Genomic DNA, 15,411 nt, shown 5'->3' on the forward strand with positions numbered 1-15,411 from the left:
TCTGACCTCTCAATTATGTCCCATGAATATTCGATGGGTTTGATGTCCGGTGATCTGAGTGGCCAAATCATTTGCTCGAATTGTCCTGAATGTTCTTCAAACTAATTGTGAACGAATTATCCATCTTTTTTATTTGCAAAAATATTGACCCATGCTCCCTCTATAGCCGTCCATAATCGCAAAGCACTGCCTGTGCAAGATTTTGTGCACCATCTGACCTCTCAATTATGTCCCATGAATATTCGATGGGTTTGATGTCCGGTGATCTGAGTGGCCAAATCATTTGCTCGAATTGTCCAGAATGTTCTTCAAACTAATCGCGAACGAATTATCCATCTTTTTTATTTGCAAAAATATTGACCCATGCTCCCTCTATAGCCGTCCATAATCGCAAAGCACTGCCTGTGCGAGATTTTGTGCACCATCTGACCTCTCAATTATGTCCCATGAATATTCGATGGGATTGATGTCGGGTGATCTGAGTGGCCAAATCGTTTGCTCGAATTGTCCTGAATGTTCTTCAAACTAATCGCGAACGAATTATCCATCTTTTTTATTTGCAAAAATATTGACCCATGCTCCCTCTATAGCCGTCCATAATCGCAAAGCACTGCCTGTGCAAGATTTTGTACACCATCTCATCTCTCAATTATGTCCCATGAATATTCGATGGGTTTGATGTCCGGTGATCGGAGTGGCCAAATCATTTGCTAGAATTGTCCTGAATGTTCTTCAAACTAATCGCGAACGAATTATCCATCTTTTTTATTTGCAAAAATATTGACCCATGCTCCCTCTATAGCCGTCCATAATCGCAAAGCACTGCCTGTGCAAGATTTTGTGCACCATCTGACCTCTCAATTATGTCTCATGAATATTCGATGGGATTGATGTCCGGTGATCTGAGTGGCCAAATCATTTGCTCGAATTGTCCTGAATGTTCTTCAAACTATTCGCGAACGAATTATCCATCTTTTTTATTTGCAAAAATATTGACCCATGCTCCCTCTATAGCCGTCCATAATCGCAAAGCACTGCCTGTGCAAGATTTTGTGCACCATCTGACCTCTCAATTATGTTCCATGAATATTCGATGGGTTTGATGTCCGGTGATCTGAGTGGCCAAATCATTTGCTCGAATTGTCCTGAATGTTCTTCAAACTAATCGCGAACGAATTATCCATTTTTTTTATTTGCAAAAATATTGACCCACGCTCCCCCTATAGCCGTCCATAATCGCAAAGCACTGCCTGTGCAAGATTTTGTGCACCATCTGACCTCTCAATTATGTCCCATGAATATTCAATGGGTTTGATGTCCGGTGATCTGAGTGGCCAAATCATTTGCTCGAATTGTCCTGAATGTTCTTCAAACTAATCGCGAACGAATTATCCATCTTTTTTATTTGCAAAAATATTGACCCATGCTCTCTCTATAGCCGTCCATAATCGCAAAGCACTGCCTGTGCAAGATTTTTTGCACCATCTGACCTCTCAATTATGTCCCATGAATATTCGATGGGATTGAAGTCGGGTGATCTGAGTGGCCAAATCATTTGCTCTATAGCCGTCCATAATCGCAAAGCACTGCCTGTGCAAGATTTTGTGCACCATCTGACCTCTCAATTATGTCCCATGAATATTCGATGGGATTGATGTCGGGTGATCTGAGTGGCCAAATCATTTGCTCAAATTGTCCTGAATGTTCTTCAAACTAATCGCGAACGGATTATCCATCTTTTTTATTTGCAAAAATATTGACCCATGCTCCCTCTATAGCCGTCCATAATCGCAAAGCACTGCCTGTGCAAGATTTTGTGCACCATCTGACTTCTCAATTATGTCCCATGAATATTCGATGGGATTGATGTCGGGTGATCTGAGTGGCCAAATCATTTGCTCGAATTGTCCTGAATGTTCTTCAAACTAATCGCGAACGAATTATCCATCTTTTTTATTTGCAAAAATATTGACCCATGCTCCCTCTATAGCCGTCCATAATCGCAAAGCACTGCCTGTGCAAGATCTTGTGCACCATCTGACCTCTCAATTATGTCCCATGAATATTCGATGGGTTTGATGTCCGGTGATCTGAGTGGCCAAATCATTTGCTCGAATTGTCCTGAATGTTCTTCAAACTAATCGCGAACGAATCATCCATCTTTTTTATTTGCAAAAATATTGACCCACGCTCCCTCTATAGCCGTCCATAATCGCAAAGCACTGCCTGTGCAAGATCTTGTGCACCATCTGACCTCTCAATTATGTCCCATGAATATTCGATGGGTTTGATGTTGGGTGATCTGAGTAGCCAAATCATTTGCTCGAATTGTCCTGAATGTTCTTCAAACTAATCGCGAACGAATTATCCATCTTTTTTATTTGCAAAAATATTGACCCATGCTCCCTCTATAGCCGTCCATAATCGCAAAGCACTGCCTGTGCAAGATTTTGTGCACCATCTGACCTCTCAATTATGTCCCATGAATATTCGATGGGTTTGATGTCCGGTGATCTGAGTGGCCAAATCATTTGCTCGAATTGTCCTGAATGTTCTTCAAACTAATTGCGAACGAATTATCCATCTTTTTTATTTGCAAAAATATTGACCCATGCTCCCTCTATAGCCGTCCATAATCGCAAAGCACTGCCTGTGCATGATTTTGTGCACCATCTGACCTCTCAATTATGTCCCATGAATATTCGATGGGATTGATGTCGGGTGATCTGAGTGGCCAAATCATTTGCTCGAATTGTCCTGAATGTTCTTCAAACTAATCGCGAACGAATTATCCATCTTTTTTATTTGCAAAAATATTGACCCATGCTCCCTCTATAGCCGTCCATAATCGCAAAGCACTGCCTGTGCAAGATCTTGTGCACCATCTGACCTCTCAATTATGTCCCATGAATATTCGATGGGTTTGATGTCGGGTGATTTGAGTGGCCAAATCATTTGCTCGAATTGTCCTGAATGTTCTTCAAACTAATCGCGAACGAATTATCCATCTTTTTTATTTGCAAAAATATTGACCCATGCTCCCTCTATAGCCGTCCATAATCGCAAAGCGCTGCCTGTGCAAGATTTTGTGCACCATCTGACCTCTCAATTATGTCCCATGAATATTCGATGGGATTGATGTCGGGTGATCTGAGTGGCCAATTCATTTGCTCGAATTGTCCTGAATGTTCTTCAAACTAATCGCGAACGAATTATCCATCTTTTTTATTTGCAAAAATATTGACCCATGCTCCCTCTATAGCCGTCCGTAATCGCAAAGCACTGCCTGTGCAAGATCTTGTGCACCATCTGACCTCTCAATTATGTCCCATGAATATTCGATGGGATTGATGTCCGGTGATCTGAGTGGCCAAATCATTTGCTCGAATTGTCCTGAATGTTCTTCAACCTAATCGCGAACGAATTATCCATCTTTTTTATTTGCAAAAATATTGACCCATGCTCCCTCTATAGCCGTCCATAATCGCAAAGCACTGCCTGTGCAAGATCGTGTGCACCATCTGACCTCTCAATTATGTCCCATGAATATTCGATGGGTTTGATGTCCAGTGATCTGAGTGGCCAAATCATTTGCTCGAATTGTCCTGAATGTTCTTCAAACTAATCGCGAAGGAATTATCCATCTTTTTTATTTGCAAAAATATTGACCCATGCTCCCTCTATAGCCGTCCATAATCGCAAAGCACTGCCTGTGCAAGATCTTGTGCACCATCTGACCTCTCAATTATGTCCCATGAATATTCGGTGAATTTGATGTCCGGTGACCTGAGTGGCCAAATCATTTGCTCAAATTGTCCTGAATGTTCTTCAAACTAATCGTGAACGAATTATCCATCTTTTTTATTTGCAAAAATATTGACCCATGCTCCCTCTATAGCCGTCCATAATCGCAAAGCACTGCCTGTGCAAGATTTTGTGCACCATCTGACCTCTCAATTATGTCCCATGAATATTCGATGGGATTGATGTCGGGTGATCTGAGTGGCCAAATTATTTGCTCGAATTGTCCTGAATGTTCTTCAAACTAATCGCGAACGAATTATCCATCTTTTTTATTTGCAGCTCCTTGTATTGGCCGTGTTTGCAGTTAAAACTTTTTGATGTGAAGTCCGCCAGTTATGCAAAACACCGTTTTTCTCAGTACTCAAACATGTTTCGGCACCACTGTTCCATCATCAGTGGGTTTTCGTTTTATTTTTTCTGCAATGTGAACATTTTTTTAAATGATTATAATATTATGTGCATTTTTAGTTCAAACAACAGATCGTTTTTTTTTAATACCTTTACATTTGGTGTGCATGAATTTTCTGGATCACTTTTGTGTTAATTACTACAGGTAGCTTGTCATGATGTTGATGAGAAAATCCATGCACACCAAATGTAAAGGTATTTACAATAAGAAACGATCTGTTGCTTGAACTAAAAATGCACATAATTTTATTATCATTTAGAAAAATGTTCACATTGCAGAATAAATAAAAACGAAAAATCACTGATGATGGCACAGTGGTGCCGAAACATGTTTGGGTACTGAGAAAAACGGTGTTTTGCATAACTGGCGGACCTCACATCCATAAATAATCGCGAACGATTATGGCCCAGTGACATGGCGCAATGCCAGCCATAAAAATTTTCTAGATGTTTTGAGAACTTGAAGTCTATGAATGGCACCAAATCGTCTCCAACTAGTCGAACATAATTATTTCCAGTCAATGAACGGTTCAGTTGGGTCATAGGGCCCAGATCAGTCCATTTAAACACAGCCCACACCATTATGACGCCACCACCAGCTTGCACACTGCCTTGTTAACAACTTGGGTCCGTGGCTTCGAAGGGTCTGCACCACTCTCAAACCGTACCATCAGCTCTTACCAGCTGAAATCAGGACTCATCTGACCAAGAAACGGTTTTGCAGTTTTCTAGCGTCCAACCGATATGATCACGAGCCCAAGAGAGGCGCTGCAGGCGATGTCGTGCTGTCATCGAAGGCAATCGCGTCGTTCGTCTGCTGCCACAGACCATCAACGCCAATTTTCTGCTCACTGTCCAAACGGATACGTTCGTGGTACGCTACACATTGATTTCTGCAATTATTTCACGCAGTACTGCTTGCATGTTAGTACCGACAACACTACGCAAACGCCGCTGCTCTCGATTGTCAAGTGAAGTCCGTCGGCCACACTACGTTGTCCGTGGTGAGAGGTAATGCCCGAACTTGATATTCTCGGCACATTGTTGATAAAGTGGATCTCGGAATGCTGAATTTCCTAGCGATCTCCGAAATGAAATGTCCTAGGCTTTTAGGTCCAACTACCATTCCGCGTTCAAACTCTTTAATTCGCTTCGTGTAGCCGTAATCACATCGGAAACTTTCTTCACACAAATCGCCTGAGTGCAAATGACAGCTCCGTCAAGCACTACCCTTTTACACCTTCTATACGCAATAGTACCGTCATCTGTGTGTGTGTGTGTGTGTGTGTGTGTGTGTGTGTGTGTGTGTGTGTGTGTGTGTGTGTGCATATCGCTATCCCATTACTTTGTCACCTTAGTGTAAAAATCATCTTTGCGTCCCACTCCCCGGGCTACCTCATTGTAACTTTTGTTCATAACTTTTGTTTTTCATAATACTTCAATGTAATTTGCAACTGACAAACGGCTGCAGCAGTGTTGGAAAAGAAACGGAAAACTGCAAAATCGCTCAGAAATTAAGAGCATTGCGCAAAATTCCTTATTGTAAATGTGATGGAGATCGTGCGAAGGCACACTAAAAATAGTTCTTCGGAGACACTTTTCCTTCAGCGAAACGGTTAAGGGGAATAAGATATAGACATCAAACGTACTGTCCTCCACACATCGCCAGATACACTATGTGATCAAAAGTATCCGGACACCTGGCTGAAAATGACTTATAATTTGCGGCACCCTCAATCGGTAATGCTGGAATTCATTATGTTGTTGACCCACACTTAGCCTTCATGACAGCTTCCACTCTCGCAGGCATACGTTCAGATAGGTGCTGGAAGGTTTCTTGGAGAATAGCAGCCCATTCTTCACGGAGTGCTGCACTGCGGAGAGGTATCGATATCGGTCGGTGAGGCCTGGCACGAAGTCAGCGTTCCAAAACATCTCAAAGGTTTTCTGTAGGATTCAGGTTAGGACTCTGTACAGGCCAGTCCGTTACAGGGATGTTATAATCGTGTAACCACTCCACTACAGGCTGTGCGTTATGAAAAGGTGCTCGATCGTGTTGATAGATGGAATCGCCATCCCCGAATTGCTCTTCAACAGTGGAAGGCAAGAAGGTGCCTAAAATCTCCATGTAAGCCTGTGCCGTGATAGTGCCACGCCAAACAGCATGTGGTGCAAGCCCCCTCCATGAAAAACACGACCACACCATAACACCACCACCTCCGAATTTTACTGTTGGCACTACACACGCTGGTAGATGACGTTCATCGGGCAATCGCCATACTCACTCCCTGCCATCGTATCGCCACATTGTGTACCGTGATTCGCCACTCCACACAACTTTTTTCCACTGTTCAACAGTCCAATGTTTACGCTCCTTTCACCAAGCGAGGCGTCGTTTGGCATTTACCGGCGTGATGTATGGCTTATTAGTAGCCGTTCGACCATGAAATTCAAGTTTTCTCACCTCCCGCACAACTGTCATAACTACTTGCAGTGGATTCTGATGCAGTGCGGAATTCCTGTGTGATGGTTTGGACAGATGTCTGCCTATCACACATTACGACCCTCTTCAACTGTCGGCGATCTCCGTCAGTCGACAGACGAGGTCGTCCTGTACGCTTTTGTGCTGTACGTGTCCCTTCACGTTTCCACTTCACTATCACATTGGAAACAGTGCACCTAGGGATGTTTAGGAGTGTGGAAATCTCGTGTACAGACGTATGACACAAGTGACACCCAGTCACCTGACCACTTTCGAAGTACGTGATTTCGCGGAGCGCCCCATTCTGTTCTCTCACGATGTCAAATGGCTACTGAGGACGCAGATACGGAGTACCTGGCAGTAGGTGGCAGCACAATGCACCTAATATGAGAAACGTATGTTTTTGGTGTGTCCGGATACTTTTGATCACACAGTGTAGCTCGCAGAGTGTAAATATAGACGTAGATGTGGATGACGTAGGTGGTCACCTTGACGACAGCATAGGAGCCGGATCCGATGACCTCCTCCGGGATGAAGCCGTGTCGTTCCAGGACTGTGCTGCGGTCCCTCCAAAGGTCCTCCGCGGGCGCGCGGATGTCTGCCACGGACACCGACCGCGCCTCCTCCTCGTCCAGCAGGTACTCGCTGGACGCCCGCCGTGGCAGGTCGCGATGGTGCGTGCGCTCGCGGCTTCGTTCGTGCTCGCGCACCCCTGATTAGACCACACACCACCACCTTACCGCTACTGCTTCACTGTCTGCCTCTTGTGTAGTAGCAGCTGCTAATAGAGCGAATAATGGACACTAAATTTTAACCATTTCTTTCAGTTCCCATTTTTATATTTGTCCTTGAAGTTTAACACTTGAACCAGCCTTGCAGATGGCAGCGTTGCATTATGAAAGGAACTGAAAAGAAACTGCCACTAGAATGCGCTACTCAGCTCATGACGCGACAATGTGTGTTGCCTCTGTAGCATTGTCACTCTTTTGATGGTGACTGTTGGTAGCAGTTTGTATTTCCGGTAGTTAATACACTCTTTAAAAAACAGCAGTCATGTCACGAAGGAATTTTCCGAATGGGACGGGTAACAGCAGATTCAATATATATGTACAGATCAACAACTTATTGAAATGTCAGAAAAACTCTGTGGTTTATTTAAGAGAAAGACCTTCAAAGATTGAGCCAGTCGTTAACGCATTGTCACACCTCTGGCCCTTACGCAAGTAGTTTTTGGGCTTTGCGTTGATTAATAGACTTATTGGATGTCCTCCTCAGGAAAATCGTGTCGAATTCTGCCCCTTTTCATCAAAATCCCGAGCTGGTTGCAGGGTCCTGTCCATAATACTCCAAACGCTCTCAATTGGGTAGAGATACGGCAACCATGCAGGGTAAGGTAGGGTTTGGTAAGCACGATGACAAGCAATAGAAACTCACGCCGTGTGCGGGCGGGCATTATCTTGCTGAAATGTAAGCTCAGGATGGCTTCGCATGGATGGCAACAAAATGGAGCATACAGTATCGACGACGTACCTATGTAGCATAAGATTCTCGCGGCTGACAACAAAAGGAGATCTGTTACGAAAGGGCACTCCGGACCATCATCGAGTCAGAGTCACATTGTTATCCCACCATTGTCCGGGGCGTCTCCAGACACGTCTTCGCAGGTCTTCAGGAGTAAAGAAAACGGTACTCATCTCTAAAGACAATTCTATTAAAGTCAGTGATCTTCCAAGCCGAAGATGTGTCTGGAGATTGTAATAAAACTTGTTATAGTGAGGTAAAATGCACTAGACGATCTTCAGTAATATGAAGTCACTGATTCCCAAGTTAAAGACTCAAAACCCAGAAACCCACTACAAAACAGCTATACTAAAATGTATAAACGTCAACATATAAAAACACTTTCTGTAATTACTATGATTATTATTGACTTCTTAAAAAGACAGGCAATGATAAACAATTACTTTAGCTTTGTTTTTGTAATCTCCTTTCCATGGACAATTTTGCATAGATTGATATGTATTATTATTTTCTTTGCTACAGGTTGTTATAGGTAAATCTTTGTTCTTGTTCAGTGTATTATGGAGTACGAGTAATGTACGTCTTTAGTTAGCATGGAGGTTGAATTTAAGTGTATTGTGAAATGAAATAACTAAAAGTATATCTGTTCGACGACTGAAACTCAACCAGTGTTCATACCGTTTATGAAAATGAAACCGAGCACCCCTTAGACAAGTATATGAAGGTGTATTTCAGAATCTAGCATGGATTGGATTACAGTCCTATAATTTTCGACAACAACGAAGTACTGTAACAAACGAGTACTATGAAAAATGTTTATTTAAATTCTACCACTGCTACCTTTCTCTACAGTGCGTCACTATCTCAGCAAGCCAAGTGCTGTGAAATTGTGGCCAGCCACCCAAATTTAAACTTACTTGAGAATTACTGAAAATTGCTGAATCGACTTTGGGTTATAAGACGGCGGTTATGGTTAGAATATGGGGGCTCGTCCGGGATCTTCTGAAAGTAAAATGTAAATACTATGTTGGATTATTTTTCTTGCTGCAGATTAAAAAGTATATATGCTGTGAAAATTTTAAGTACGTAATTTATATGACCAGTCAGACAAGTTTGAACCACAGCTACAAAATAGTAACAATAAGTGCAAAAGGAGTTCGTAATCAAGAAGAAGAAAAGGATTAAAAATAAAATTTGTGGTGAACAATTAACACCGTCGACGTCCAACAACCAATTAAAGTACTTAAAAGAAATATTTTCTTTATTTTTTTCCTTTCTTTCAATGGTGAAGTGTTTCATTGCATAATCGTTGACAATGACAGTAATTGAACAGGAATATAGACGTGGGGGATAATATAGACGTGGGAGACTTAAGTAGTGTTATGAAACAAGAACAAGAAAGCTTTATTGATGAATTAGTAGAACAGGAAAAAGACACTGGTAAACTATTAAAACAATAAGATCAACTTAAAGATAATAAAGTTCAGTTTTAAAATGTTAATGAGGAACTTGAAATCGTAATGGTCTGTTCAAAAAATTTAAACACGAAAGTAAGGACCAGTTCATAGAATTCGATCATTCAATAGGAGCGTTATTTGATTGTATCGGTAAGAATACAGCTCAACTAAACGATATCAATGGAAAAATTAGTGGATTAGATGGTTGAGTATAGAATGTTGTGTCCAAGACGAAAGAAACTGAACTTAAATTTAAAACTGAAGTCAAAAATATCAAAGATGAAAACACTGAAGATAGCTAAAAAGTCAAATTTCAACTTTGGAAACTAATGTCGTTGCTAAACTGGTACTTTTTGAAAGTAATTTTGTCAAACAGGACAGCATACAATCAATTTCCAGAGAATGTAATATTAAGTAACAACAAAACCAGCACCCCAGAAAGTAGTGTTCCAGTTCTGTGCACAAAAGTTGAAGTATTGCCCAATGATGTAGTTAACAGGAATCTTGTTAACAATGTTGGTACCATGTTTTGCAACATTCCAGTGAAAAACATTTAGGTGAATATGATTCACATTCTGTAGATTTTCTGCAGCATTGCAGATATAATTTTGTGTTTAATATGACTGACATCATGAAAATTAAGTTTGTTAAGAAAGTTCTAGAAGTTGAAGCATTAAGTTGATCTAATCGGTATACTAATGATGACTCAGACTATGCAAATTTCGAGGAAGGATTTGCAGATAGATTTTGGTCAGAGACTAAACAAGCTAAAACAAAAAGTAAATTTCTCAATGGACCAAATTGCAGGGAAGAGCATATCAGCATGAAACAGTTTTGCAAAAATCAACTTAAAAGTTAGCTGATTTGAGCAAGCCTTTAGATGAACTCACCCAAATAGATGCCTCAAAAAGAAAGTTACCAGCTGAGGTATAGTGGGACCTGGTCTATGAGCCAAACAACACGAAAGGCTAATTTTGGAAATATGTAGATGAGTTACGAGAGGTCTTCGGAAAGTAAGGTCCGATTGGGCGCGAAATGGAAACAACAGTTAAAATCTGATGATGCGTTGCTCATACGTTTTGGCCAGTGCCTCTAATGTATATGTCGACCGCGTCACGTCGCTCTTCTCAGCACGTAAAGATATATAGGAAACAGTGTCTCCCGCCAAATACAAGGGCCTGGTGAGAGGTTTCGCATGATATTATGCAGCCCACATAACATAACACAACATAACTGCCAAGCATTTCCTTCTTCATGATAATGCTCGGCGGCACTCTGCAGGGGCATTGAAGAAGCTCCTGCAGCGTTTTCTATGTGAATGTTTGATCTCCCACAATACAGCCTTTAATTGGCTCGCACTGAGTATCATCTCTCCTCACATGAACTGCCGGCTAGGAAGACAACATTTTGGCACAGACAACGAGCTATAGACCAGTACAGAGAATTGGTGGAAAGCAATGGCGGCTGCCTTCTGTGACATGGGTATTTGTAAGTTGGTATGACGCAACGACAGACGTCTAAGCCTCAGCGGTGACTATGTAGAGAAATAACTGGAAGGTTGTAATGAGACACCCTCCTCTAACATAACCTTTTTTTATAGAAATAACCGATACCACGTTTACCATCGATTCTTGTATAGGTGAACATTATATCAGCTATTTAACTGAATGAACTTCATACGATTTTGTATACGATGTGTTATGTTTCGGGCTAAAATTTGTAAAAAAATAATTTAATAGTACTCTGTATGTACAGCTAAAATTACTCTTCTTTTATAAATATTTGAAATTACCAAATTTATGGTATACTTAAAATTCCTATTATTAATTGCACAATATAAAGCTAATTATTAAATTTATTTCTGGATTCACTTATAAAATTATGTTATATTTTAGAGAAGATTCTTCTTTTGCCAAGAAAGTTTGTAAATTCTTTGGCTTTGTAAATTCTTTAGCATATTGTGAGTACCGCAGAACTGGAGCCAACAACAAGAGGAAATGAAGATAACTAAGAAGTTTGCCTTTTGTATATCTTACGCCTCACGAAGCTTTCAAAACTTGTGCAGAGACAGAATTTTAATAGTGATGTGCGTGGGGGGGGGGGGGGGGGGTAAGATTACAAGGTAAGGAGACCGATCGGAACTTATTTTCCGAAGAGCCCTCATAGATAGAGTCTTGGGGAATAAAAAAAAAAAAAAAAACAGGGAAATACAACCATAATAGGCACAACAATTTTCAAGTAGGTAGTAAGAAAATTGGCACAGTAATAATCACAAGAGAAGGGAACATAGTAACCATAATGGTAACAATTACTATCAGAAGGAACACAATAGAGTAAATGGTAATAATTTTCATTCTGGAGAGCAACATGTAGTAGATGGAACAGAAACTGGAATAGAGATGATAACTACTACACTATGAAGCAGGATGGGGTATTAATTCAGGAAACAAAAACTAGCTAGTGTCCCATTGTCAGTCCACATGTTAGGTGCTTATGAAGTAAGTAACAAACGGACCAGAAATTACACTAATATGGACACACAAGAAAAACACTCTAGTGAAGCGATCAGTAGCTATCTTAAATCTTAAAGATGTGTACTGTCCTGTTAACACTGTATCTCTTGAGAAAGAAGTATGATCACCAAGTAAAGCAAAATATGCAAATAACGAAAGTCAGCACACAGAAATTGGAAAAGAGAATACAGAAGAAATTAATTTATCGGAATTCTGTAACAGAATACAGACTTGTCATTTGTCAGACGCTGAAGTAAGTGGTTTTTGCGATGGTTTTGAAATTCAGGAACTATTGAAAGAAGCAGGTACGAAAAAAGTGAATATGTATTAACTGGCTGCAACTTAAGTGAAACAGGATAGTTAAACAGTAATGAAATACGAAATGGTGATGTTGGTAATATGAGTAGTGATATTGATGATGTTTGTGGTAATACTGACGTCAATTAATATAATCAATTGTAAATAAGTGATACTGAGTATAGTAATGAAGAAGAAAAGTATTTTGGTTGTTTAAACAAGAAGCCGGCCGCGGTGGTCTAGCGGTTCTGGCGCTGCAGTCCGGAACCGCGGGACTGCTACGTTCGCAGGTTCGAATCCTGCCTCGGGCATGGGTGTGTGTGATGTCCTTAGGTTAATTAGGTTTAAGTAATTCTAAGTTCTAGGGGACTTATGACCTAAGATGTTGAGTCCCATAGTGCTCAGAGCTATCTGAACCATTTTTTTTTTAAACAAGAATTGGAGGCATTAGGTATTAGTGAAGAAATGTGTAGTACTGACAATGCTGCTGTGTAGGTACCCAAGGACACTGTTAAAAGATTAAGAGATGTTAAAGACCGTATCACAGCAAATGAACTCTTTATTTAAATACTAGCAAGGAGACATGTATAGATGATCATATTAATTCATTTACCAGCTATGGCAGTGACAGTAGGCTGCTTAATAATTTGAATGAAAATAGATCTTCTTATATAACTTGTGTTTAAATAGTGATGCTATTGAGAAATATGAAAGCCTTAGAAAGGTGATTAAAAACCTGTATTCGACTTTATTACTTAAAAGTAATTACCATAGAGCTGATCTATGTGAAACAAGTAACTGTGCATGGATTGATGAAATTCTCAATGACAGTGACAATGACGTTGTGATAGTTTAATGCGAAGTATGCCAAGACAATGAAAAATGGTAACAATTGTGATTTTGGGGGTTTAGTTCTGAAGAGCCTGATATTACTATATGTACTACACATAATTCAAATATTTTTTTGGGGGGGATGATATAATGAACTTCTTTCTGATATACGACTACTACAAACTTCTGAAAAACACCCAAAGGTACAGAAAAATCGAATCACTTTGTAAAAACAAAGTGCTCCATTTGTAAATGACCTTATTAGATTCAAAGGAAACACCGCATTGGGCCAGTCAATGCGTTATCTACGCCGTATTAGTTTTTCAATATTTTTTAAATTGACGAATTAATGGTAAAAATTATAGATAAACTAATCTTTACAGTGCACAGAAGAAACCAAACAAAACCTATAACTGTAATGCTCATGATATTTACATATTTACAGGCCTAACTGTTATTAGTAATCTGGCTCCTCCTACTGCTGTTTGTGAACACTGGAATGATGTTACTGGTGCTGAGCTGGTAAAACAGACAGTGTCTCAGAGGTACTTTGAGATTTTGACGACAATTTTTCATTTCAAGGACAATACAAAGGGTCCAGCCCTCGAGAGTCGAGATCGTGTCAAATTCTACAAAATTAGTCCTATAAATGATCACATGAATAAAAAATATCTTTCGGTTGCAAAAAGTGAGTGTCATTTGGTTAACAAATTTGTGCAACGTAACCAATGTGAACACATGAAAATTTATGTTAAAGATAAACCACATAAATGGGGATACAAACTTTTCGTTCTGTGTGCAGAAATGTAGTTTGTACACAAACGAAAATTGACAGTGGGGAAGGAAATAATCTATAATTCAGATCAGATAATGAACCAGATACTGATCATGCGGAAACGTTGTGATTAGCCTCGTAAGGGAAATTCCAAGGGACCAGAACTAGAAAAACTATTTGAACAGTTATTACACATCTATACATCTATGTAATTTTCGATATTAACATTAATTCAGTCTTAACTATTGTTCATCTGGTGTATAAAACTCTGTTTTAAGCGATGAAAAGGTTTATTAATAATGTAAATTTCACACACTTTTCCATAAATGCAGAGTGACGTTTATGAGCACATGTAGTAAGTTCCACATAATTTTGCATAAATGCAAAGTGTAAATAATTTTTTTTTTCCAAATTAAGAATGTATTATTTTTTCACTGTTTTTCCAGACATCCTTGAACAATTACAAATACAAAAAAGATCATTTGGTGTTCCAAAGAAAAGTACGGAATAAAAGGTTAACACCACGAAATTGATAGGAGTAACTCCAATTACAGCATGGACGATATGCGTGGAAGCACCCTTCTAAAAGAAAAGCAAGTACATGAACAGAAATTTAAAATCAAGTTTATGTCTTTACTAGCTGAGTATCCGGAATTGTCCAGGTATGTATTTATTACAGTTCTCTTAGTCTATCAACTACTCTTAGTCCATCTCCTCGTCTTTCTCCCTCTTTTCCACCTACCTCGCTGTCCATCTCCTTCTCCTCCCTCTCCCTGTCCACCTCCTCCATCCCCCATTCCCCATTCTCTATCCATGTCTGCCTCTTCCCCTCTCTGTCCATCTGCTACTACTCCTCCTCTCGCTAGCTATCTGTTGCTCCCCACTCTCTCCGCCCATCTGCTCCTCCCCCTCTGTCGATCTGCTCCTTCCCTTCTGTCCATCTGCCCCCCCCCCTTCCTCGAAGTCCATTTCCTCCTGTGCCCTCTATCTCCTCATCTAGCATTCCATCACTCCTCCCTCCTTTTCCTGTCCATCTCCTTCTCACCCTTCTCTGTCCATCTGTTCTTGCTACTCTCTATTCATTTCCTCCTGCCCATCTCTGTCCATCTCCTCCTTACCCATTGTCCGCAAAATGTATTGCGAGTAGAGTTAGTAGCAAAGAAATAATAACTTTGAACGTCATGCATGATTTGGAAGAGTTCCACGCACCTCGGTGTTTAAGATGTAGTATCTTCTGAGTTATGTTTCGTATAATGATACAATTTTGCATGTACGTTCATTGATATATGTGAATACTGTCTACAAAATATATCGCGGATATAG

The 15,411-nt window shown here is 40.3% G+C and overlaps 1 protein-coding gene across 1 annotated transcript in view; it reads right to left on the reverse strand.

The window, feature by feature from the left end:
- Positions 1-15,210, reverse strand: part of LOC126416876 (testis-specific serine/threonine-protein kinase 4-like) — a 141,622-nt gene extending 126,412 nt beyond the window's left edge. Inside the window, exons 1-2 of the mRNA XM_050084759.1 lie at positions 15,207-15,210; positions 7,183-7,406 (exon numbers count right to left, since the gene is read on the reverse strand). Coding sequence (XP_049940716.1) covers positions 7,183-7,406; positions 15,207-15,210 — 228 coding nt within the window. The remainder of the gene's footprint in view (positions 1-7,182; positions 7,407-15,206) is intronic.
- Between the last annotated feature and the right edge of the window lie 201 nt (positions 15,211-15,411).

The sequence above is a fragment of the Schistocerca serialis genome, chromosome 8 (assembly GCF_023864345.2).
Source record: "Schistocerca serialis cubense isolate TAMUIC-IGC-003099 chromosome 8, iqSchSeri2.2, whole genome shotgun sequence".
Taxonomy (NCBI): domain Eukaryota; kingdom Metazoa; phylum Arthropoda; class Insecta; order Orthoptera; family Acrididae; genus Schistocerca; species Schistocerca serialis.